Consider the following 25,566-nt stretch of genomic DNA (forward strand, 5'->3'; position numbering starts at 1 on the left):
TTAAGTGTTTTGTTATTGTTCAGCGTGTTAGTAGGCATTTTTTTAATTATTATTATTATTTTTTTTTTTGGTGGCCCTGTGAGGCGCGTGGGATGTTAGTTCCCTGACCAGGGATCCAACTGGTGCCCCTGCATTGGAAGCGTGGAGTCCCAACCACTGGACCACCAGGGAAGTTATGCTGCTGCTGCTGCTAAGTCGGTTCAGTCATGTCGGACTCTGTGCGACCCCATAGACGGCAGCCCACCAGGCTCTGCTGTCCCTGGGATTCTCCAGGCAAGAACACTGGAGTGGGTTGCCATTTCCTTCTCCAATGCATGAAAGTGAAAAGTGAAAGTGAAGTCACTTAGTCATAACCCGACTCTTAGCGACCCCATGGACTGCAGCCTACCAGGCTTCTCCGTCCATGGGACCCTCCAGGCAAGAGTACTGGAGTGGGTTGCCATTGACTTCTCCAGGGAAGTTCTAGAGGGCATATTTAATGCCATATTCACATTTTTATGCTTTTGATTGGTTCTGCTGTTTAAAATGGCCCCCGAGCACTGGTGCATTCAGTTTTTCTGAGTACCAGAAGATCTTACACAAAAAATACTTACGTTAGGTCAGCTGTGCAGACATGAGTTATAGTGTTGTTGGACTTGAGTTCAATGTTATTGAGTGAAATATATATTAAAGTATTTTTAAACAGAAATACTCAAAACATGGTTATGTGTTAATTAGTTGATGCAAATATTATGACAAATAGCTGACAGGTATCTTACCCTGCATTTCCCTGGGAGCAGTGGTTCAGTACAATAAGTCCCCTACATACAAACAAGTTCCATTCTGAGAATGAGTTTGTAAGTCCAATTTTTTCCTTAAGTCCAACGAAGTTAGCCTAGGTACCCAACTGACACGATTGGCTATATAATACTGTACTCTAATAGGTTTATAATACTTTCATACAAATAATAGATGAAAAACACAAAACACATTTTTAATCTTACAGGATAAGTAGTTTGAAAAGCACTGTGAAAGTGAAGTCGCTCAGTCGTGTCCGACTCTTTGTGACCTCATGGGCTGTAGCCCACCAGGCTCCTCCATCCATGGGATTCTCCAGGCAAGAATACTGGAGTGGGTTGCCATTTCCTTCTCCAGGGGATCTGCCTGACCCAGGGATCTGCCCGACCTAGGGATCGCACCCAGGTCTCCCGCATTGCGGGCAGACGCTTTAACCTCTGAGCCACCAGGGAAGCACTGTAGTATACTATTTAACAGCTGGCATACAGGGGCCGGCATCGAGTGAACAGGCAAGAAGAGTTACTGACTGGAGAAGGGAAGCGGGTGGGAGATAGCAGAGCTGATGGGTCATCAGCAATAGGAGATGGAGGACAAGCTGCAGTTTCACTCCTGACATAGATGGCACAGGTTCTGGTTCCTTGCTGGATTCAATTCTATCTACCCTCCTGAGAAAACAATCCAGTGATGTCTGGGTAGAAACTCTTTTTTTGTCATCACAGATGACAGGTAGCACTGGATCGCATTCTGAATGACTGCTGCAACCTTTGTGTACCTTTCTGCGTTCAGCTCCTGTGCCTCAAACCCGAACAGTGCTTCCTCAAATAAGAAAATCCCCATACCATTTCCTGCATCATGACCCTCTCCTGTTCTTCAGTTACTTCTTCCTCCTGTCGCTCCACTCAATTATTTTCACTTTTGTTTCCATCGTTATCACTTGGTGCTTCTTAGCAGTAACAGCTACATCACTGCTGCTTTTGCACTTGCTTTTGGACATCCTGGGCTTGAGATAAAGCTGCTGTACTACTGTGCTCTATACTGTACAGTAAAGCACAGCCACGTGTAGAGCATGCAGGCACGTGACTGAACATGCAAACACGTTGACATCTTTGAAAGTTCAAAACTTGAATTTTCATATGTAGGGGACTTACTGTATTCACTTTCAGTATTTACAGTGACTTTTTTAAGAATAATTTTTATTTTCTTTTTTTCTTAATCAGGTAATTAGGGATTTAGATATAGTTTATTGTTAATATGTAAGTCTTTGGTCATTTTTAATTTACCCAGATGATGTTCCTGCTTTCTTTTTTTTCCCACTCCGAATGGCTTGCAGAATCTTAGTTCCCTGACCAGGGATTGAACCGGGACCCTGGCAGAGAAAGCACTGATCCTAACCACTGAACCACCAGGGAATTCCCACCACTTTTTAAAAAAATTGACGTATAGTTGATTTACAAGGTTGTTTTCATTTCTGATGTATAGTGAAGTGATTCAGTTATACAATATATTCTTTTTCATATTCTTTTCCATTATGGTTTACTACAAGATATTGAATGTAGTTCCCTGTGCTATACCATGCTGCTAAGTCGCTTCAGTCGTGTCCGACTCTGTGCAACCCCATAGGCAGCAGCCTACCAGGCTCCCCTGTCCCTGGGATTCTCCAGACAAGAAAACGAGTGGGTTGCCATTTCCTTCTCCAATGCATGAAAGTGAAAAGTGAAAATGAAGTCGCTCAGTCATGTCTGACCCTTAGCGACCCCATGGACTGCAGCCTACCAGGCTCCTCCGTCCATGGGATTTTCCAGGCAAGAGTACTGGAGTGGGGTGCCATTGCCTTCTCTGGTGCTATACCATAGGACCTTGTTATTTATATGTTTTATATGTAGTACTTGTGCGTCGTCGCGGGCGGCTGCGATGGCGCACAAGCGCAGCCGAGAGGAGCTAACCCACGTCCGAGGTCAGGGGCAGAAGCCGGGAGGACCCCATGCCCGAGGGGTAGCGGCCCAGAGGAGCTGCCCCACGTCCAAGGTCAGGGGCAGCGGCTGAGAGTGCCAGGCTGCGACAGCGCAGGAGCAGCCAAGAGGAGCTTCCCAGAGTCCAAGGTCAGGGGCTGCGGCTGGGAGGAGCTACCTCCGCCCGAGGCCAGGGGTGGCGGCTGGGAGGAGCTACCCCTTGCCCGAGGTCAGGGGCGGTGGCCGAGAGGAGTAACCCCAGTCCAAGGAGCGGTGGCTGCACAGGCGCGGGAGGGCCTAGAGGAGCTACTCACGTTCAAGGTCAGGAGGGGAGGCGGTGAGAAGATACCCCTCGTCCAGGGTAAGAGTCCGCGGCTGCACTTTACTGGAGTGGCCATGAAGAGATACCCCACGTCCAAGGTAAGAGAAACCCAAGTAAGACAGTAGGTGTTGCAAGAGGGCATCAAAGGGCAGACACACTGAAACCATAATCACAGAAAACTAGTCAATCTAATCACATGGACCACAGCCTTGTCTAACTCAGTGAAACTAAGCCATGCCCTGTGGGGCCACCCAAGATGGGCAGGTCATGGTGGAGAGGTCTGACTGAATGTGGTCCACTGGAGAAGGGAATGGCAAACCACTTCAGTGTTCTTGCCTTGAGAACCCCATGAACAGTATGAAAAGGCAAAATGATAGGATAATGAAAGAGGAACTCCCCAGGTCAGTAGGTGCCCAATATGCTACTGGAGATCAGTGGAGAAATAACTCCAGAAAGAAGGGATGGAGCCAAAGCAAAAACAATACCCAGCTGTGTGATTGGTGATAGAGGCAAGGTCCAATGCTGTAAAGAGCAATATTGCATAGGAACCTGGAATGTCAGGTCCATGAATCAAGGCAAATTGGAAGTGGTCAAACAGGAGATGGCAAGAGTGAACGTCGACATTCTAGAAATCAGCGAACTAAAATGGACTGGAATGGGTGAATTTAACTCAGATGACCATTATATCTACTACTGTGGGCAGGAATCCCTTAGAAGAAATGGAGTAGCCATCATGGTCACAGAAGAGTCCAAAATGCAGTACTTGGATGCAATCTCAAAAACGACAGAATGATCTCTGTTCGTTTCCAAGGCAAACCATTCAGTATCACAGTAATCCAAGCCTGTGCCCCAACCAGTAACGCTGAAGAAGCTGAAGTTGAACGGTTCTATGAAGACCTACAAGACCTTTTAGAACTAACACCCCAAAAAGATGTTCTTTTCATTATAGGGGACTGGACTGCAAAAAAATTTGGCCTTGGAATACGGAATGAAGCAGGGCAAAGGCTAATAGAGTTTTGCCAAGAGAACACACTGGTCATAGCAAACACCGTCTTCCAACAACACAAGAGAAGACTCTACACATGGACATCACTAGATGGTCAACACCGAAATCAGATTGAATATATTCCTTGCAGCCAAAGATGGAGAAGCTCTATACAGTTAGCAGAAACAAGACCGGGAGCTGACTGTGGCTCAGATCATGAGCTCCTTATTGCCAAATTCGGACTTAAATTGAAGAAAGTAGGGAAAACCACTAGACCATTCAGGTATGACCTAAATCAAATCCCTTATGATTATACAGTGGAAGTGAGAAATAGATTTAAGGGACAAGATCTGATAGAGTACCTGATGAACTATGGAATGAGGTTCGTGACATTGTACAGGAGACAGGGATCAAGATCATCCCCAAGGAAAAGAAATGCAAAAAAGCAAAATGGCTGTCTGGGGAGGCCTCACAAATAGCTGTGAAAAGAAGAGAAGCGAAAGCAGAGGAAAAAAGGAAAGATATAAGCATCTGAATGCAGAGTTCCAAAGAATAGCAAGAAGAGATAAGAAAGCCTTCCTCAGCGATCAATGCAAAGAAATAGAGGAAAACAACAGAATGGGAAAGACTAGAGATCTCTTCAAGAAAATTAGAGATACCAAGGGAACATTTCATTCAAAGATGGGCTCAATAAAGGACAGAAATGGTATGGACCTAACAGAAGCAGAAGATATTAAGAAGAGCTGGCAAGAATACACAGAACTGTACAAAAAAGATCTTCATGACCAAGATAATCACGATGGTGTGATCACTCACCTAGAGCCAGACATTCTGGAATGTGAAGTCAAGTGGGCCTTAGAAAGCGTCACTACGAACAAAGCAAGTGGAGGTGATGGAATTCCAGTTGAGCTATTTCAAAGCCTGAAAGATGATGCTGTCAAAGTGCTGCACTAAATATGCCAGCAAATGTGCAAACTCAGCAGTGGCCACAGGACTGGAAAAGGTCAGTTTTCATTCCAATCCCAAAGAAAGGCAATGCCAAAGAATGCTCAAACTACCGCACAATTGCACTCATCTCACACTCTAGTAAAGTAATGCTCAAAATTCTCCAAGCCAAGCTTCAGCAATATGTGAACCGTGAACTTCCAGATGTTCAAGCTGGTTTTAGAAAAGGCAGAGGAACCAGAGATCAAATTGCCAACATCCGCTGGATCATGGAAAAAGCAATAGAGTTCCAGAAAAACATGTATTTCTGCTTTATTGACTATGCCAAAGCCTTTGACTGTGTGGATCACAATAAAGTGTGGAAAATTCTGAAAGAGATTGGAATACCAGACCACCTGACTGGCCTCCTGAGAAACCTATATGCAGGTCAGGAAGCAACAGTTAGAACTGGACATGGAACAACAGACTGGTTTCAAGTAGGAAAAGGAGTATGTCAAGGCTTATATTGTCACCCTGCTTATTTACCTTATATGCATCATGAGAAACGCTGGGCTGGAAGAAGCACAACCTGGAATCAAGATTGCCAGGAGAAATATCAGTAACCTCAGATATGCAGATGACACCACCCTTATGGCAGAAAGTGAAGAGGAACTAAAAAGCCTCTTGATGAAAGTGAAAGAGGAGAGTGAAAAAGTTGGCCTAAAGCTCAACATTCAGAAAACAAAGATCATGGCATTGGTCCCATCACTTCATAGCAAATAGATGGGGAAACAGTGTCAGACTTTATTTTTTGGGGCTCCAAAATCACTGCAGATGGTGACTGCAGCCATGAAATTCAGATCAGATCAGATCAGATCAGTCGCTCAGTCGTGTCTGACTCTTTGAGACCCCGTGAAATGCAGCACGCCAGGCCTCCCTGTCCGTCACCAACTCCCGGAGTTCACTCAGACTCAGGTCCATCGAGTCAGTGATGCAATCCAGCCATCTCATCCTCTGTCGTCCCCTTCTCCTCCTGCCCCCAATCCCTCCCAGCATCAGAGTCTTTTCCAATGAGTCAACTCTTGCATGAGGTGGCCAAAGTACTGGAGTTTCAGCTTCAGCATCATTCTTTCCAAAGAAATCCCAGGGCTGATCTCCTTCAGAATGGACTGGTATGATCTCCTTGCAGTCCAAGAGACTCTCAAGAGTCCTCTCGAACACCACAGTTCAAAAGCGTCAACTCTTCAGCACTCAGCCTTCTTCACAGTCCAACTCTCACATCCATACATGACCACAGTAAAAACCATAGCCTTGACTAGACGAACTTTTGTTGGCAAAGTAATGTCTCTGCTTTTGAATATGCTATCTAGGTTGGTCATAACTTTCCTTCCAAGGAGTAAGCGTCTTTTAATTTCATGGCTGCAGTCACCATCTGTAGTGATTTTGGAGCCCAGAAAAATAAAGTCTGACACTGTTTCCACTGTTTCCCCATCTATTTCCCATGAAGTGATGGGACCGGATGCCATGATCTTCGTTTTCTGAATGTTGAGCTTTAAGCCAACTTTTTCACTCTCCACTTTCACTTTCACCAAGAGGCTTTTTAGTTCCTCTTCACTTTCTGCCATAAGAGTGGTGTCATCTGCATATCTGAGGTTATTGATATTTCTCCCGGCAATCTTGATTCCAGCTTGTGTTTCTTCCAGTCCAGCGTTTCTCATGATGTATTCTGCATATAAGTTAAATAAACAGGGTGACAATATACAGCCTTGATGAACTCCTTTTCCTATTTGGAACCAGTCTGTTGTTCCATGTCCAGTTCTAACTGTTGCTTCCTGACCTGCACACAGATTTCTCAAGAGGCAGATCAGGTGTTCTGGTATTCCCATCTCTTTCAGATTTTTCCACAGCCACGAAATTAAAAGACGCTTCCTCCTTGGAAGGAAAGTTATGACCAACCTAGATAGCATATTCAAAAGCAGAGACATTATTTTGCCAACAAAGGTCTGTCCAGTCAAGGCTGTGGTTTTTCCAGTAGTCATGTATGGATGTGAGAGTTGAACTGTGAAGAAAGCTGAGCGCCGACGAATTGATACTTTTGAACTGTGGTGTTGGAGAAGACTCTTGAGAGTCTCTTGGACTGCAAGAGATCCAACCAGTCCATTCTGAAGGAGATCAGCCCTGGGATTTCTTTGGAAGGACTGATGCTAAAGCTGAAACTCCAGTACTTTGGCCATCTCATGCGAAGAGTTGACTCATTGGAAAAGACTCGGATGCTGGGAGGGATTGGGGGCAGGAGGAAAAGGGGACGACAGAGGATGAGATGGCTGGATGGCATCACTGACTCCATGGACGTGAGTCTGAGTGAACTCCGGGAGTTGGTGATGGACAGGGTGCCTGGCGTGCTGCAATTCATGGGGTCGCAAAGAGTTGGACACGACTGAGTGACTGAACTGAACTGAACTGAACTGATATATAGTACTTTGTTTCTGCTAATCCCAACTTCCTAACTTATATTCCCTACTCTCTTTCCCCTTTAGTAACCATGAGCCTATGAGTTTTCTATGTTTATTTTACGTTTAAATTTTTTGTTTATGGCTGTTCCTCATAACTTGCTGGATCTTAGTTCACTGACCAGGGATTTAATACACACCATTGGCAGTGAAAGCACGGAGTCCTAATTCTCTGGACTGCCAAGGAATTCCCAATTTGTGTCATATTTTAGATTCCACATATAAGTAATATCATATGATATTTGTTTTTCTTTTTTAAAAAAATGTTTATTAATTTATTTGGCCAGGTCTTGTGTGGCATATGGGATCTTCGATCTTCATCGTAACATGTAGGATCTAGTTCCCTGACCAGGGATCAAACCCAGGCCCCCTGCATTGGGAGTGGGGAGTCCTAGCCACTGGACCACCAGGGAAGTCCCTGATATTTGTTTTTCTAGCTTACTTAATATGATCATCCCTAGGTCTCTCCATGTTTCTGCAAATGGCATTATTTCATTCCTTTTTATGGCTGGGAAGTTGCAGCGGCTTTATAGAACATAAATACCACTAACAATGAGACTCAACTCCATATGATTTGATTGACTTTTAAAAAAAATTATTCTGATTGTTGTGAGGAGCATGGTTTAGACCGAGAAGCAATTAGGAAGTTGGGAGACCAGCACACATGTAGTTTTTAAAGTCTCTACTAATTATGTTTAAAAGGTAAAAAGAAACAGATGAGATTAACTCTATTTAACCTAATATGCAAAATATTGGGCTTCCCAGGTGGCTCGGTGGTAAAGAATCCGCCTGCCAATGAAGGAGACACAAGAAATTCGATCCCTGGGTCAGGAAGATCCCATGGAGTAGGAGGAAATAGTATTCTTGCCTGGGAAATTCTATGGACAGAGGAGCCTGGTGGGCTACAGTGCATAGGGTTGCAAAGAGTTGGACATGACTGAGCACACACACACAACACAATGCAAAATGTTATTGTTTCAATATTTAATCAACATAAAAAATTATCAGTGAGATATTTTGCATTCTTATTTTTCTCACACCAAGTCTTCAAAATCCAGTGTATTTTATACTTATTTTACACATCTCAGATTGGTTCAGCTGCATCTCATAGGCTCAATAGCCACATGCAGCTTGTAGCTATTGTATGAGATAGTGCAGATATCAAACATTTATTCATTTACTCATTCAACCAAGCAAGATCTTGTTCCAGGCCTGGAAATACACAGAATGGAATAAAGCCCAGTCTCTGTTCTTGAAGTGCACAGTCCAGCTAGGGAGGCTAATATAGTAGTTTGTGTTGAAGACTGCAAGACCAAGTGCTTTGCGAAGTCAGGGAGGAAGCACTCAAATGGAGAAAGCTTCAGAGGAGGTAGACATTGAAGTTGGGATTTGACAGATGTGTGACAGATCCCCAGGTGGAAGAAGTGGGGAAGGGCACTCAGGCAGTGAGAACTGCTCCTGCAAAGTCCCAGAGAAGTGACGCCAAGAATCTCTGGAAAAATGCAAGCAGTTCTTCACAGGATATTAAATGGGAGGGTTCTGGTCAGGAAAGACTGGTCTTCTGGACCCGTCTATGGCAAGTAGCACTGATCCTGTTTGGTGGTAGTGGGGAATGGTGAGGATTTAAAGCTGAGTGATGTGACCAGATGTGTGCTTTGGACAGACCATCTGGCAGTGAGGAAGGGGCAGAGACTGGAGGCAGGAAGACCCATTAGGAAGGGAGAGGGCTCTAGAATGGATCCAGAGGGAAGAATTGTGGAGACTGAGAAGGGTCAGAGAGGAGGGAGGTCAAGGGTGGTCCAGAGCGTCCCGCGCAGTAGAAGAGTACAGGCAAACCTTACTATGCCAGAGGCTGGTGAGGATTTGCTGATGCTCCAGAGTCCACTAAACAGCAGAGGGAGACCTGGGTTTGATCCCTGGGTCGGGAAGATACCCTGGAGAAGGAAATGGCAACCCCTCCAGTATTCTTCCCTGGAGAATTCCATGGACAGAGGAGCCTGGCGGGCTACAATTCATAGCATCACAGAGTCTGACATGACTGAGCAACTAACACTTTCGCTTTCACCTTGAGCACCACTGAAAGCCTAAGTTTATTAAGACGGAACTGGGTTTAAGTCTTGGACTGTACAGCTGTGTGGCCTCATTCAAAGTACTTAATTTTTCCAACCACAGATGGGATTGAATATAAGACCAGCTTCGTGGGGCTGTTGTGAGGATGGACTGGCTTACTGCAGTTAGGCCACTTTGCATGGATCTTGGCACTTACTGACACTCGATACAAATGGAAGTGTTAGTATCTGCTGTCTTTACAATGCCCTGGGCCTCCATTCCTTCATGCACAAAAATGAAATTGGCATTTCCCCCTTGCTATTAAAGGAGTCAAGGAATAAATGAGGCAATTGAATTGTATCTGACTTAAAACTAAAGGCAAATGTTCATCAAAAGATTAAATATAGGGTTACTCGCAATTATGCCCCTAAGAATATACCCAAGAGAAAAGAAAAATACGTCCACACGAAAACCCATACACTAATGTCCATAGCATTTGTTCAAACTTATAGCATGAACGTTCATGTTCACTGTAGGCAAAAGAGTGGAAACAACCCGTCAACTAATAGAGGGTTTCACTGATGGTCCAACAGCTAAGATTCTGTGCTCCCAGTGCAGGGCGCCTGGGTTCAGTCCCTGGTCAGGGAACTAGATCCCACGTGCCTCAACTAAAGAGTTTGCATGGCGCAACTAAGATCCGGTGCAGCCAAATAAATAAATATTTTTTTAAAAAATATACAAAAAGCAATGAGGACAGGATCACTTAAACCAATAAACAGCAAAAAAGCTTTCAGCCAGGAAAAAAATTCAGATACATAGAGAAGTGACAAGATGAGAATCATGAACTCCGATACACTCACCTTGTAGATTTATTCATTATTAACATGTTGCTACATCCGACCATCCCAGGAATTGGCAAGAGCTGTCATTAGCTGTCCTGCAGGATATCTGCCTGTCTCACCCTCTCCTGGGGAGCATTCACTTTCTGCAGACCCCTCCCTCCTCCCTAACACACCCAAATCTACCTCTTCTCCACCTGCCACTGACCACATACCTGAACTTCGAAGCCATCCGCCCTTTTAGTCCTGATTTTACCCTAACTGGGGCAGCTGGGATCCTAAAGGAAATCAGTCCTGAATATTCATCGGAAGGATAATTCTGAAGCTGATACTCCAATACTTTGGCCACTTCATGTGAAGAACTGACTCATTTGAAAAGACCCTGATGCTGGGAAAGATTGAAGGCAGGAGGAGAAGGGGACAACAGAGGATGAGATGGTTGGATGGCATCACCGACTCGATGGACATGAGTTTGAGTAAGCTCCGGCAGTTGGTGATGGACAGGGAAGCCTGGCGTGCTGTAATCCATGGGTTTGCAAAGAGTTGGACACAACTGAGCGACTGAACTGAACTGGGGCAGCTGGAGTGCCTCAGGGCCAGCACACCTTCCGCCACGGGTGCCTTTCAGCCCCTGCCATTAGGTCATCCTGCCTCTAGACGAACCCCTGTAGGCCTTCAACTGGGTGGCCCATGGGATTCCAGATAACTTTCCTCAGCTTCCCAGGTTGTGCAGAAAATACCCCGTAGTGGGGAAAATCAGAGCGCTTCCATCCTCTCTGAACTACTGCCCTCTGCTGGCAAAACGGTGACACACGTGGGGAAGTGGCTTCCTCCCGTGGCCTGTCCTTCCTGACTTTGTTTAGTTCTCTTAGGCCAGAGCTAAAATTGAGCCCGATTCTGACACTGAGACCCAAAGGAAAGGTGAACATCTTAAGTATAGAGCTTGATGCATTTTCACGGACCTCACTCAAGACACAGAGCGTGACCTTTTCTCCCCAGCAGCCTCCCTGTGCCCTCGTCCACTCACTGTCACCCCTCAGGAGGAAGCCTCCAATCCAGCTTCTATGAATAGATTCATGTTGCCTGTTTTTGTATCTTCTGTTACAGGTTGGAGGCAACTGGAGTGAACTGAGTACAGCTGTGTAATCTAACATTCCAGGTAAGGAGGGTTACCTGGAGGGTTCGGCTCGTTGGAGCAGAGCCTGAGACCCTGTGGGTGCCTCTCTCCTCCCACAGTCCTCCGCGTCCTCCTTACCACCCGGCCTCCACCCACCAGGCTGACGCACACTGGCTTGAAAGCCTCAAACACAATCTTGTGATCATTCTGAGAGACACAACTAACAGCACTGAGGACTTCCTTTGCACCAGGTACCACGCTAAGCTCTTTTGGCCACAACACACGGCTTGTGGGATCTTAGTTGCCTGACTAGGGATCGAACCTGGGCCCCCTGCCTTGGAAGATCAGAGTCTTTTTTTTTTTTAAGATGTATTTATTTTTTTGGTAAATTTTTTGGCTGTGGTGGGTCTTCGTGCACAAAATTTCTCCAGTTGTGGGGAATGGGGGCTACTGTTCGTTGTGGTGCTCAGGCTTCTCTTGTCATGGAGCGTGGGCTCTAGGCATGCAGGCTGCAGCTTCCTGGCTCAGGAGCACTGGCTGAGTAGTCGTGGCACACTGGTTTTGTTGCTCCACAGCATGTGGGTTCTTCCCAGACCAGGGATCGAACTGATGTCCCTTGCATTGCAAGGTGGATTCTTAGCCACCAGACCACCAGGGAAGTCCCCAGGCTAAGCTCTTTAGCACATTCCTCCCTCCATACTTGTAAGGATCCTGTGCGAGTTTACCTAAGTTGAGCAGAGAGGTGGTGTACTCGGAGTTTCGGAGCCAGTGGCCGGCGGAGCCAGTGGCCGGCAGAGCCAGCTCCTATGGCTCTAGGCTGATCCCCCAGCACCCTTGCCTCCCTCCACAGGTAACGAGAGCCAGCACGAAGGGGCGAGAGAGGAAGCCGTCAGACGCAGGCCCACGCTTTGCACAGGACAGGAGGGGAACCCGCCACCCCTGCGGGAGCCACACTGTTGGATGATTGATTTGTTTGAATCGTTGCAGGTTCCCAGACCTTTGACACAGATAAGAACAGGGTGCAGCATGATGCACTCCCACAAACCAAACATGCCAATGGGCCCACCTCCCAGCGACCTGACTTGCACTCCCTTCCAAGCACAAGGTCACCCTGGGGTCACCATGCTCCTGATTTGTAGCAGCAAAGATTAGCTTTCTTCCTTTCTGTAGTTTTTATAGAAATGGATTCATGTAGTATGAACTCTTGACTGTGGCTTCTTTGGCTCAGTCTTGCACCCATGAGTCATCCATATTGCTGTACACAGTTGTCGTGTTCATTCTCACAGTCGTGTGATGGTCCATTGTGTGAATAGACCGAAGTTTGTCTGTTTTGCTGCTCATGGGCATCCAGGTAATTCCCAGGTGGGAATTTTTGGCTATTCTCATAGTGCTGTCACAAGCTTTCCAGTGCATGGCATGAGCATAATTCTGTCAGGTGCCCAGTGAAGGGGAGAGGCTGGGTCATAGGGTGCTCCTTTGTTCAGCTTTGTAGATCCTGGCACAAGGTTTCCCAAAGTCCTTCTGCCAACGTACACTCCCCCAGAGCATCAGGGTTCTGCTGGTCATATCCTCGAGAACACTTGGTATTGCCAGACCTTCGAATCTAAATGCTAAAGATCCTAAATGGACACATGAATGATTTCAATGTTAACATCTATTTTGTTACATTTCTGTCATTAGTATGGCCCATGGGAGCTAACAGCTCTTTTTCACATGTCATCCGCTTTGCATCTGTCATCCAGTTTAGCAAGCACCCACCTGTCTACTCTGGTAGTGGGTGTGTGTGTGTGCTCAGTCGTGTCCCACTCTTTGCCACCCCATGGACTGTATCCCATCAGGCTCCTCTGCCCATGGAACTTCCCAGACAAGAATATGGAGCAAATTGCCATTTCCTCCTCCAGGGGATCTTCCCGACCCAGGGATCGAACCCACATCTCTTATGTCTCTTGAACTGGCAGGCAAACTCTTTACCACTAGCGCTCTGGGCCTCAGTTTCTTTATCTGTCGAATAGCTAGCTGGCCATTTGTTGAAAACCATGCTAGGCATTTAATAAATACCATTTGATTCCTTTAGTAACCCTTCTTTTATATTGCTGTTCCACTGCCCAGCCCCAACCCCATCCACTGGACGGATGAGGAAACCAAGGCTCAAACCCAGGGGGAAGTTAAAGGCTTACCCAAGTTCACCCGGCCATCTGACTCCCTGATTCATCCCCTGTGCTGATCCCAGGCTAAGACACAGAGAACAGGCCCTGGTGCAAGGAAGTGACTGCTCATTTTTATGACCAGGGAAGCTCACAGGGCAGATCTCGAGTTCAGTCCTCTGATTGCCAACCTTCTGATCCAGTGGCTCCTCTATCACACTGTGTCCCAGTCCCTCTCCTCAAAGGTTTGGTCTCTGGCAATGCAGAGAGTTGGGAGAGCAAGAATAGAAGCCTTAAGAAGATAACAGCAAATTACTGATGCTTGATTAAAGGGGACAAGAGCTGGTTTTACTAGAAGGAAGAAATGGCAACCCACTCCAGTACTCTTGCCTGGAGAATCCCATGGATGGAGGAGCCTGGTAGGCTACAGACTAAGGGGTCTCGAAGAGTCAGACACGACTGAGCAACTTCAGTTTCAGTTTCTTTTCCAGTGTTTGGAGTCCGCCTGCCAATGCAGGGGACAAAGGTTTGATCCCTGGCCCAGGAAGATCCCACAGGCTGCCGAGCAACTAAGCCATGCACCACAACTACTGAGCCCTTGCACCGGAACTAGAGAGTCTGTGGTGCTGGAAAGATCCCGCGTGACACAACAAACAGCTAAAGTCCCCCAACTAAGACCCACTGAGCCAAATAAATAAAAATATTATAAAAGAAGACATACAGATGGCTAACAACATGCATGTGGAAAGATGCTCAACATCCCTAATTGTTGTTGTTCAGTAGCCAAGTCCTGTCTGACTCTCTCAGACCCCATGAATAGCAGCACTGCCAGGCTTCTCTGTCCTTCACTGTCTCCCTGAGTTTGCTCATTAGGGAAATACAAAGTCAAAACTGCGATGAGATATTACCTCTCATGTATCGGCTGGGCTTCCCAGGTGGCTCTAGTGGTAAAGAACCCGCCTGCCAATGCAGGAGACACAGGAGATGCACTTTCGATCCCTGGGTTGGGAACATGCCCTGGAGGGAAAGCATGACAACCCACTCCAGTATTCCTGCCTAGAGAACCCCATGGAGAGAGGAGCCTGGCAGGCTGCAGTCCATGGGGTCGCAAAGAGTCGGGGATGACTGAAGCGACTCAGCAGCAGCAGCACTAGAATGGTTATAATCAGAAAAGCAGAAAATGGCACGTTGTGGTGTGGATGCAGAGAAATCAGAACCTTTGTGTATTTCTGCTGGGGATGTAAGATGATGCACCACAGTATGGCAGTTCCTCAAAAAATTAGCCGTGCAATTACTATATGACTCAGCACCTCCATTTTTGGGTATATACCCAGGAGAAGTGAAAGCAGAAACTTAAACAGGTATTTCAAATACACCGATGGTCACAGAAGCATTAATCACTATAGCCAAAATATGAAAACAGCCCAAGTGTCTGTTGTCCATCAGGGGATGGGTGGATAAGCAATGTGTGGCTTACATATACGGTGGAATATTATTCAGCCTTAAGAAGGAAGGAGGGTGTTCCCTGGTGGCTCCGTGGTAAAGAATCCACCTGCCAATGCAGGAAATACAGGTTCGATCCCTGATCCAAGAAGACCCCAAATGCCACAGAGCAACTCAGCCTGTGCACCACAACTATCGAGCCCGTGTTCTAGAGCCCTCGAGCCACAACTTCTGGGCCCACGTGCCTCAACTGCTGAAGCCCGCGGGTCCCAGAGCCCGTGCTCCACAACAAGAGAAGCCACCCCAGTGAGAAGCCCGCATCCCATGGCGACAGGGAGCCGCCCCTGCTCGCCACAGCTAGAGCAAAGCTTGTGAAGCAACACAGACCCAGCACAGCCAGAAATTCATTCATTCATTAATTTTTTAAAAAGAAGGAAGGAAATTCTGACACATGCTACCCGTCTGGATAAACCTTGAGGACTTTATTATGCTCAGTGAAATAAGCCAGTGACAAAAGAACAGATACTGTATGAAGTACCTCGATTGCTCAGACTGACAGATACAGCAAGTAAAAGGGTAGTTGCCAGGGCCTTGAGAAGAAAAGATGAGGAGTTACTTGATTGTTTACTGGGGGTAGAGTTACATTTGGGAGGACGAGAAAAGTTCTAGAGACTGATGTTGGAAACGATGGTCACACGACAGTGTGAAGGTACTTAATGCCACTGAAAGTGAAAGTCGTTCAGTCGTGTCGAACTCTTTGCGACCCCATGGACGATACAGTCCGTGGAATTCTCCAGGCAAGAATACTGGAGCGCATAGCCGCTCCCTTCTCCAGGGGATCTTCCCAACCCAGGGATTGAACCCAGGTCTCCCACATTGCAGGGGGATTCTTTACCAGCTGAGCCACCAGGGAACTGTGTACTTAAAATGCTAAGTTTAATGTTATGTGTATTTTATCACAATTGAAAAAAAAAGAAAAAATTAATGTGCTGTAATCAGAGAACAGAGAGAGCTGCTATGTGTGGAGGCCAAAGAGGTAAGCGTAGGGAGAACTCCCTGGTGGTTTAGTGATTAGGACTAACCACGCTTCTACTGCAGGGGGTACAGGTTCGATCCCTGGTCGGGGGACTAAGATCCCTCATGCCACGTGGTGTGGCAAAAAAGAAAAGAGCCTTGAATCCAGCCTTGAACCCTGTGGACCAGTGGTCCCCAACCTTTTTAGCACCAGGGACCAGTTTCATGGAAGACAACATTTCCATGGACGGGGTAGTAGGTCAGGGATGGTTTGGGGCTAATTCAAGCATTACATTTATTTTACACTTTATTTCTGTCATTATTACTTCAGCTCCACCTCAGATCATCAGGCATGGGATCCTGGAGGTCGAGGGGACTGTGTCAAGTGCTTTGGTCTTTGTCCTAAGCACAGGACTGCAGGGCTGGCCACGGACAAGGAGGGAAGTGGATGGAACTGGGAGATATTGAGGAAGGAACGTCAGCAGGGCTTGATGAAGGGTGTGAGCTGGATGGTTGGCAGGGTGCAGGGAGGGGATTGCATCTGGAAGGCCTCTGGGCTCCTCCTTCACATCCTGGGAAGCCTCTCTACGGTATTGCTAAGAGAGCTGGACTGTGCCTTGTCCAAGCCCCAGTGCACAAATGTGCACTCATATTTTACCTCCCCCAGGCAGATATGTGGACCCTGCAGCCCCTGTTCCCCGCTCGACACGCTTTTCTGCATCAGGGCATCCTGAGACCCAGCAAGTGCAGGCTCGGATCGGCTGTGGCCTCCCCTGGACACCCAGCTGCCCCTCACCACCAGGTTCCACTTGTAGTTTCCTTATGTTCAGCCAGCCTCACAAATGAGCACTTCAGACCAGTTGGAGGTTCTTAGTTGCAAGCAACAGAAACTGACTCACATTACGTAAGCAGAAAAAGGTTTGATTGGAAGGTCACGGTCACTTATGAACCTATGTTCCTGGCTGGGAACCCAGCTTGAATGAGAACCAGGAAGCTGGGCCTGGCCAAGATGCCACCCCAGACAGCCTGGCGAGGAAGCTCAGCCTGCCATTACCCGGTGACCCAGCCACTGGACCTTCACCTACAGTGCAGTGTCCCTGAACAGAATCCCTTTCCCTGTCCATTGGCCCTTCATCCTGATGAGACGAGGAGGAGATGAAAAAGCTGAGGCTCAGGGAGGTGAGTGGCCTCCCAGCGTGGTTAGGAGGGGCAGAGTCACTGCAATCCCACAGACCATCCCAGATCAGTGCTTAGCCCACAGCTTCCTGTGGGTTAGGCCGGAGCCGATTTACATTGAAAGAGGTTTTTTAAAACATTGGGATCGTGGACTTCCCTGGTGGTCCAGTGGGAAAGAATCTGCCTGCCAATGCAGGGGACATGGGTTCAATCCCTGGTCCAGGAAGATTCCACATGCTGAGGGGCAACTAAGCCCGTGTACCGCAACGACTGAAGCCCACAGCACCTGGAGCCTGTGCTCCACAGGCAGTGAGAAGCCAGGGCATAGCAACTAGAGAAAGCCTGCGGGCAGCAATGAACACCCAGTGCAGCAAAAAATTTTAAAAATAAGTAAATATTAAATGAAACATTGGTCTCAAAATTCAGAACCAGAGACAGCAGTTGCCTTGTTGATTTCTCCCATCTAACTACAAAATAAACCTCGGTGGGTGGAGTGGAATCTCCAGAGCTTTTTTTTTTCTTTTGCTGCACCCTGCGACTTGCAGGATCTCAGTTTTTTTACCAGGGGCTGAACCTGGGCCATGGCAGTGAAAGCCCTGAATCCTAATCACTAGGCCACCAGGAAAGTCCCAGACCTTCAGCTTCTGAGTAGGGGGCAGCTCGCCTGCACCTGTCCTGAGATCCCCCACCTTCCCCCCACCCCTAATAAGCAGAATGTCCAGATACCCGGCAGCCAGAAAGTGCAGACGTTCATCACAAGCTCTAATCCTCCACCAGTGACCCAAGTCTTTCCTCCTTTGGGTTCTTTCCAGAGCAAGAGAAGAAAGGAACACTATAGATAAGACTAGTTACCATTCTTATCTGTTTATCCAGTGAGAAAAATGGTTTGTCTGGGCAAAGCAGAAGAACGAAACTTTACAGAACTGATTTAATCATTGACCTCAATTTATTTGGGAGGAAAAAAATGTTCCTGTTTGATTCCCATCATATTGATTGGCTTCTGGCTCTGACCAGCCACTCAGAGAACGTCTCAGTGAGAAGTCTTTACCAAAATTGTCTGAGTTAGGGTTCTGCCACCAAAATGGAGTGGTGCCAGCTCACAGCGGCTATCTGCTGATCTAAGGGTAGTGTCCCTCTCGGGTAGGGTCCCTGGGGACAGCAGACCCTCCAGGAAGCTGAGAGCACCCTGTGAAGTGGCCTCTTCCCCACCAGCAGCCATGTCTTTGAGTCTTTCATTTTTAAAACAAATGTTACATTTTCAGACCAAAAATGACACGATTTTTAAAACATTTTATTGATGTATAGTTGATCTACAATGTTGTGCTGATTTCTGCAGTACAGCAAAGTGATTCGGTTATACATGTGCACAGTGTTCTTTTTCGTATTCTTTTCCATTCTGGTTTATCACAGGATGTCGAGTATAGTTCCCTGTGCTCTACAGTAGGACTTGTTTATCCGTCCTACATAGAGCAGTTTGCATCTGCTAATCCCAAACGCCCAGTCCTTCCCTCCGCCACCACCCTCTTCGAAAACCACCAGTCTGTTCCCTATGTCTGTGAGTCTGTCTGTTTTGTCAGTAAGTTCAATTGTGTCGTATTTTAGATTCTACGTATGAATGATATCATATGGTATTTAACTTATTTCACTTAGTAATCTCTAGATCCATCCATGTTGTTACAAATGGCATTATTTCATTCTTTCGGGGCTGAGTAATATTCCATTGTATATATGTACCTCAGCCTGTTCATCCATGCATCTTTCAGTGGATATTTAGGCTGTTTCTGTGTCTTGACTGTTGTGAATAGTGTTGCTATGAACATAGGGGTGCATGTATCTTTTCAGATTATAGTTTTGTCCAGATATATGCCCAGGAGCGGAATTGCTAGATCATTTGGCAACTTTATTTTTCATTTTTTGAGGAACCTCCGCACTGTTTGCCAAGTGGCTGTATCAGCTTACATTCCCACCAGCAGTGTATGAGAGTTCTATTTTCTCCACACCCTCTTCATTTATTATTTGTAGACTTTTTGACGTTAGCCATTTTGTCCAGTGTGGTACCTCATTGTGGTTTTAATTTAGAATTCTCTAATAATTAGCAATGTTGAGCATCTTTTCATTGTGCCTAGTGGACATTTGTACGTCTTCTTTGGAAAAATGTCTATTTAGGTATTCTGCCCATTTTTCACTTGGGTTGGTTTTTTGTTCTTGAGTTGTGTAAGCTGTTTGTATGTTTTGGAAATTAAGACATTGTCGGTTGCATCATTTTCAAATATTTTCTCCCAGTCCATAGGTTGTCTTTTCCTTTTGTTTATGGTTTCCTTTACTGTGCAAAAGTTTGTAAGTTTGATTAGGTCCCATTTGTATATTTTTGTTTTTATTTCTATTGCTTTGGGAGACTGACCTAAGAAAACATCGCTGTGATTTATGTCAGAGAATGTTTTGCCCATGTTCTCTTCTAGGAATTTTATGGTGAATGACATGATTTTTATTTTATTGTCAATATTCATTATTTATTTGGCTGTGCCAGGTCTTAGTTGCAGCAGGATCTTTGATCTCCGTTGTGGCTTGCAGGGTCTTTAGTTGTAGTACAGGAGTTTTAGTTATGGCAGGTGAACTCTCAGGTGGGCTTGTCTGAATAATTTCACGGGCTGGTAGGGAATTGAGGACCCTCAGGTTGAGGGTGGGCTGGAGTGCAGCTGGTCTGACTCAAGGGGGATCTATCACGGTGAGGGGGTGCTTTCCTGCTGAGTGGAGATATGTCTGATGAGAGCAGGGGAAACCAAGGGAGCCTGTGAGACCAAGGATGTCAAGGTAAGTAGCACCTGAACTGTTAGTCTACGGGGAGTTCCCTGGTGGTCCAGCGGTTAGGATTCGGTGCTTTCACTGCCATGGCCCAGGTTCAATCCCTGGTTGGAGGACTGAGATCCCATCAGCTGCACACATGGCCAAAATAAATAGAAATCTTGGTCTAACCTCACAGTGGGGACCCCTGGGGCATCTCACAGGAGGGCTAAGGCAGAAGGACTTGTTCTGGGACTCAGCCCTTGTGGGGCGATGTGGGGAGTGTTGTGATGCGGTTGGAGTGGGCTGGTGTGGTTGGGAAGCAGGAGTTCTGTGACTGGTGTTCTAACCAGTCTTACTGTGAAGGCTAGAGGGACAAAGCCAGTCTAACGGTCTAACTGGTCGAGAAGTAGCCACTCAGCTCAGTCAGGACAGGGGCCGTGTGGTTGTTACTGAGCCCAAGGTCTTTCTGCTCAGTAAATCGGGAGCTGAGTTGTTGGAACAAGGAATGATGACTTAAATTGGAAACCTAGCAGACAGAGGGCCTTCCCAGGTGGTGCCAGTGCTATAGAACCTGCCTGCCAATGCAGGAGACATAAGAGACGCAGGTTTGATCCCTGGGTCGTGAAGATGCTGGAGGAGGGCATGGCAACCCACTCCAGTGTTCTTGCCTTAGAGAATCCCATGGACAGAGGAGCCTGATGGGCTATAGCCCATAGGGTTGCAAAGCATTGGACACAACTGAGCGAATGAGCACATGCAGCAGACTGAGAAGATGGCAGACTGGTGTCTCAAAAACACCATCTTCCCTCAGTGGAAATCCAGCTCCTGTTTATACAGGAGGGGGTGGGGCCCACTGTGGCACCGACCAGTGGCTGAGCAGGACCACTAATGGCTGCTGGTGGACAGTCGCTCAATATCGGGTAGCTTACTTGGGGGAGGGGCCCGCTGCAGCACCAACCAATGGCTGAGCAGGGCTGCTGGGGTGGCTCAAGCCTGGTGGGTATTACACCCTGAGCAGAAAGGTGCTGCACCAAAAAGAGGCCAGGTCTGAAGAAGTAGCAGCCAGATATCGTGGTGGCCACTCGGAGGCAGCTGAACCCACCATTACTGGGACCTCCGTCTGAGGTGGCAGGCGCCATGGGCTCAGCCCGATGCTGGCTTCAAGGGTCACTGATGAGGTGGCCTGGGAGCTGGAGTCCCCAGAGTGCAGCTCCTGCCTGCCTGTTTATGCAGTGGGTGGAGGGGGGGAAGGTCCGGTGGGCTGGGCGAGGCCGGCCCTGTGAGGAGAGGTTCAGTGGAGCGGCCCCTGGCTTAAGGGCGTGTGGCCCCTGCCATAGAGGGAGGAGGCCTCCCTCGGGTTGGGACCGGGAGGCCGCTGTTACACATGGTCATGTTTGTAGTTTGGACGACTTTCTGTTCTTGGCTGAGTTCAGGCATGACCGGGACTGGTCTTGTTAGGTCTTGAGCTCATCACGGGGCACAGCAGCCTTGTCAGTCAGGGCTCCTGGGAAGTTATCATCACAGGAGTGAACTCCCGCCTAGCAGGGCCAGTTCCCCGTCCAAGCTGCCTCTCTCCTCTTTTGCACCCCCTTGTAGCTGAGGGTGGCTGAAGTCAACCCCAGGATGCTCATCTCAGTACCTAGAGAGAAGCGTGCGGGGCAGGAGGTCATTAGCTGGACTGTGTGTGGTTAGACCTCCTGCTTTTGTACACATGAGCTGTCCAGTCCTCTCACTGAGCAGGCCCTGCACTTCAGGCTTTGGACAGCGGACATCACCCGCCACAACGCAAGTGGTTGTCAGAAACAAAATGGGCTGTTGGTTCTAGTACCAGATCCTGAAGATAGAGACCTTGATTGCCAAACCCAGACCATGAAAACCACCCCAGAGTGAGGCTGGTCTTTCCCTAGAGACTCTATTGACTTTTTTGGAGGCCCATCATGAACTGCATACTTGATCGATGGTTTATGTGAAATTTACACTGATGCTACAAAAAGTGTCTGCTCCAACATGAATTCTCTTCAGTTACACAAGGAGAAATTCAGGGCTTGCTTCGGTATCTGCTAGTGAACTGACATTTACTCAGTTTGTTGGGCTCCCAGAGCAGGAACCTAGGGTTTCCTAACTCCAAGGAGGAGTCCTGATTCTAGAGGCTTCCGAGAAGTGAGTTGCTTCTCTCTCACCCCTCTGCCTGCTTCCCAGAAGGGGTCATCGGCTCTTACATAACTGAAGGACTTGAATTAAGTCAGCCTGGGGACTTCCCTGGAGGTCCAGTGGTTAAGAATCTGCCTCCCAAAGCAGGGGACACAGGTTCCATCCCGGGTCAGGGAACCGAGATCCCACATGTCACAAGGGCAACTAAGCCTGCCCGCTACAACTACCAAACCTCCGTATCTCAACTGGAGAGAAGCCCCAAGCGACTCAGCATGCACAGCGTATTTATAAAAGACGGCCCATGGGTCTGTCGGAACATTCCTCAGTGACTAACTGAGCAGCTACTCTGCCCACCCTAGGCTCTCGGAAGCTCACCCATTCGCCCACATTCTCTGGTGTCCTAGCAACTGGAAAGTGATCTGAGCTCCAACCAGGGCAGAAGCCATTCTCTCCCTGACCACTGTGACTTGCAGGCTCCCCAGGAGCCTGAGTACCTGTCCGTGCCACCCAAGGGCCCACTGAAAGCCACCATTTGTCCCCACGCATGCCCAGAAGGCCGGCTGGGGCCAGCCCATGACCCTAGCAAAATGAGCTTCTCACTCAAGTTCTCGGAGCTGGTCAACATCGCCATCCCACAGTGCGGGGTGGTGAACTTCAAGGCCCTGCACTTCCTGCTCCACGGCATCCTGGAGCACATCCACATGGCGGAGCTCGAGAAGGACCTCTCAGGGGATGAGGACTTCCTCCAAGCCTCTGTGTCAGTCACATTCCCGTCACGGGAAGGGGACGCCCAACCCACCCTCAGCCCCCTGAAGAGGCTCGGCAACATCTTCGACCACCTGGTGAGCCGCGTGGACATGCTGGAGAGCCAGCTGGCTGCGCTGAGGGACATGCCGTCCACCGCCCAGCTGGTGGAGAGCAGCCAGGGCACCAGGCAGCCCGCCCAGGAGCTGTGGAACCTGATCAGGCTCCGGAAGAAGGTGGAGGGCAACGAGGAGGCTGTGGCCAAGGTAAGCCACCCAGCCTCCAGACACGGCCCTTCACCTTGACTCTCCTGCCCGGTGTTCAGCCCTACCCGCCCCCCATCACCCCCGATGAGAGGCCCTTCCCTTAAACGGGGAGGGATTTAGCTTTGGTCTCAGGTGGAACCTTGAGTTTGCAACCTGAGTGGCCAGGTTTGCATCCTTCATCAGTGTAGAGGTAAGAAGGCCACAGTGTCTGGAGGGGGCGCATACACAGAGACAGAAAGCTGATGAGTGGCTGCCAGGGGCTGGAGGGAGCAGGGGTGGGAGGAACTGCCTAGTGGTTACGGGGTTTCCTTTTGGGGGTGATAATGAGGTTTTGGAACCACATAGAGCTGGCGTTTGTACTGTATTGTGAATGCCCTAAATGCATTCACTGAACCATACACTTTGAAATGGTATGTTATGTGAATCTCACATCAGTGGAAAAAAAATAATAATCGAAGACCTATAAGATCTGCAGGTGAAGAAACTAAAGTGTTAGTTGCTCAGTCATATCTGACTCTTTGCGACCCCATGGACTGTAGCCCCCAGGCTCCTCTGTCCACAGGATTTTCCAGGCAAGAATACTGGAGTGGGTTGCCATTTCCTTCTCTGGGGATCTTCCCAACCCAGGGATCAAACCCTGGTCTCCTGAATCACTGGCGGATTCTTTACCATCTGAGCCCCCTGGGAAGCATAGGACCTACAGGCGAGGAAACTGATAGCCAGAAACGTTCATGGATTGGCTGAGGGTGCAGAGCCCGTGACGGTGGAACAGGCAGTGAGCCGAGGCCTCCTGTTTCAGGACCCACCTTGGACCACTCGCTCGCCTGCCCCCCACGCCGCACAGTTATACATCTGGAGCTGTAGCCTCAGGGAAGAGTTGGATCTTGGGGAATAAATACCCTGGCTCCTCTCTCCTGCCTTCCTCCCATGGCCACACAGCAGGGCCAGAAGTCAGAGCACCCCGGGGTGTGGAGGGCACAGCTTGCTGGCAGCTCCTGGGGGCACTGAGTGGGGGCAGAGGATGGGTGTGCGGGGGTGCCAGAGGACATCCATCACACGGAGGGACCATTTCACGACGTCTTAGGTTAACTCTCTTGTGTTTAAATTTATTTTTATTTTTAAAATATTTTTATTTGTTTGGCAGCTCGGGTCTTAGTTGCGGCATGTGGGATCTAGTCCCCTGTAACCCAGAGATGGAACCTGGGCCCCCTGCATAGGGAGCATGGAGTCTTAGCCACTGGACCACCAGGAAACTCCCCAACACTCTTCTATTTTAAATTGAGGTGCAAGTCACGTAGCATAAAGCGAACAACCGCGTGGCATTTTGGCTCATTGATGATGTAATATGAGCACCACCCCCGCCCCCTTCTAAACTGTTTCCGTGGCTCCAAAAGGAACCCTGTGTCCATGTCTCTTCCCCATCCCCCTACAAGACCCACCTGCTCTCTGGCTCTGAAGATTTACCAGATCTGGGCATTTTGCATAAATGGAATTGTGCAATATGTGGCCTTTTGTGTCTGGCTTCTCTCTCTGAGCACCAGATTTCCCAGGTTCACCCACATTGTAGCCTGGGTCTGTGCTTCACCCCCTTTTATGGCTAAATAGTATTTTGTTGTAGGGACAGACAACATCGGGTTTAACCACTCAGCTGTTGACGGGCATTTGGGTTGAGACTCTTTCTAAACAAAGGAGTGTATACTTTGAAGGACGCAGGGGTTTCTCAGCAGCAGCAAAAAAGGAAGAAAGTAGGTGGGCGGGCCTGATAGGGTGAAAGCCTTCACTTCAACCTACATCTTGAATATGGCTTTAACACGTCTCAGCTTCCAGCCACCAGTCTCCAGGTTTTCTGATTATAATTTTTAGGTAAGAGAATGAGACAGCATACCTGGGGTCAGACGTCCACTCCTAGCCGGACAGGCAGGGTGGTGCCTAAGAATTAGAGCCCCCCGGGGCCTGTTCCCGCTGCCTCGACTAGCAGGCACCCCAGACGGTATCCACACACAGGGGCCACCAGGCTTTACGTTTAAGCTGAGAAAGGTGGGAGCCCCGGTGCCAGGGTTTTGTAGAGATATCAGACAAGCCTAACTCCCTTCCTAGAACCCAGAGTCGCTGGGCCACAAGGAGGACAGGCCAGAGTTCACCAGTCTGACTTTTCTGGGTCTCATGCCCCTTCTCCTCATTTCCCTTTCGCCCTAGCTCCCCGACTGGGCCCATCCCCGGGGGAGTGATCTTGAGAATAAGAGCTCACTGCGTACCAGGTGAGCCAGGCGCTACATCTGTTCCTCCGTCAGTCTTCTTAGCGACTCTTAAGAGGCAGGTGCTGTCATTATCCTGAGCTTACACATGAGGAAACGGAGGTGCAGAGAGGTCAG

At 48.2% G+C, this 25,566-nt stretch overlaps 1 protein-coding gene across 11 annotated transcripts in view; it reads left to right on the forward strand.

Moving 5' to 3' along the window:
* The window catches only part of C25H16orf96 (chromosome 25 C16orf96 homolog), a 59,397-nt gene that overhangs the window by 595 nt on the left and 33,236 nt on the right, over positions 1–25,566 (forward strand). For 5 of the 11 annotated variants that reach the window (XM_070779566.1, XM_070779571.1, XM_070779567.1 and 2 more), the window contains exon 1: positions 11,776–23,194. In XM_070779566.1, coding sequence (XP_070635667.1) covers positions 22,772–23,194 — 423 coding nt within the window. In that variant the 5' untranslated portion in view covers positions 11,776–22,771. Of the gene's footprint in view, positions 1–2,713; positions 3,147–11,462; positions 11,515–11,591; positions 11,724–11,774; positions 23,195–25,566 lie in introns of those variants that run through there. The other 6 variants (XM_070779572.1, XM_070779573.1, XM_070779576.1 and 3 more) reach the window with 5 other exon arrangements.

The sequence above is a fragment of the Bos indicus genome, chromosome 25, assembly GCF_029378745.1.
Source record: "Bos indicus isolate NIAB-ARS_2022 breed Sahiwal x Tharparkar chromosome 25, NIAB-ARS_B.indTharparkar_mat_pri_1.0, whole genome shotgun sequence".
Taxonomy (NCBI): Eukaryota; Metazoa; Chordata; class Mammalia; order Artiodactyla; family Bovidae; genus Bos; species Bos indicus.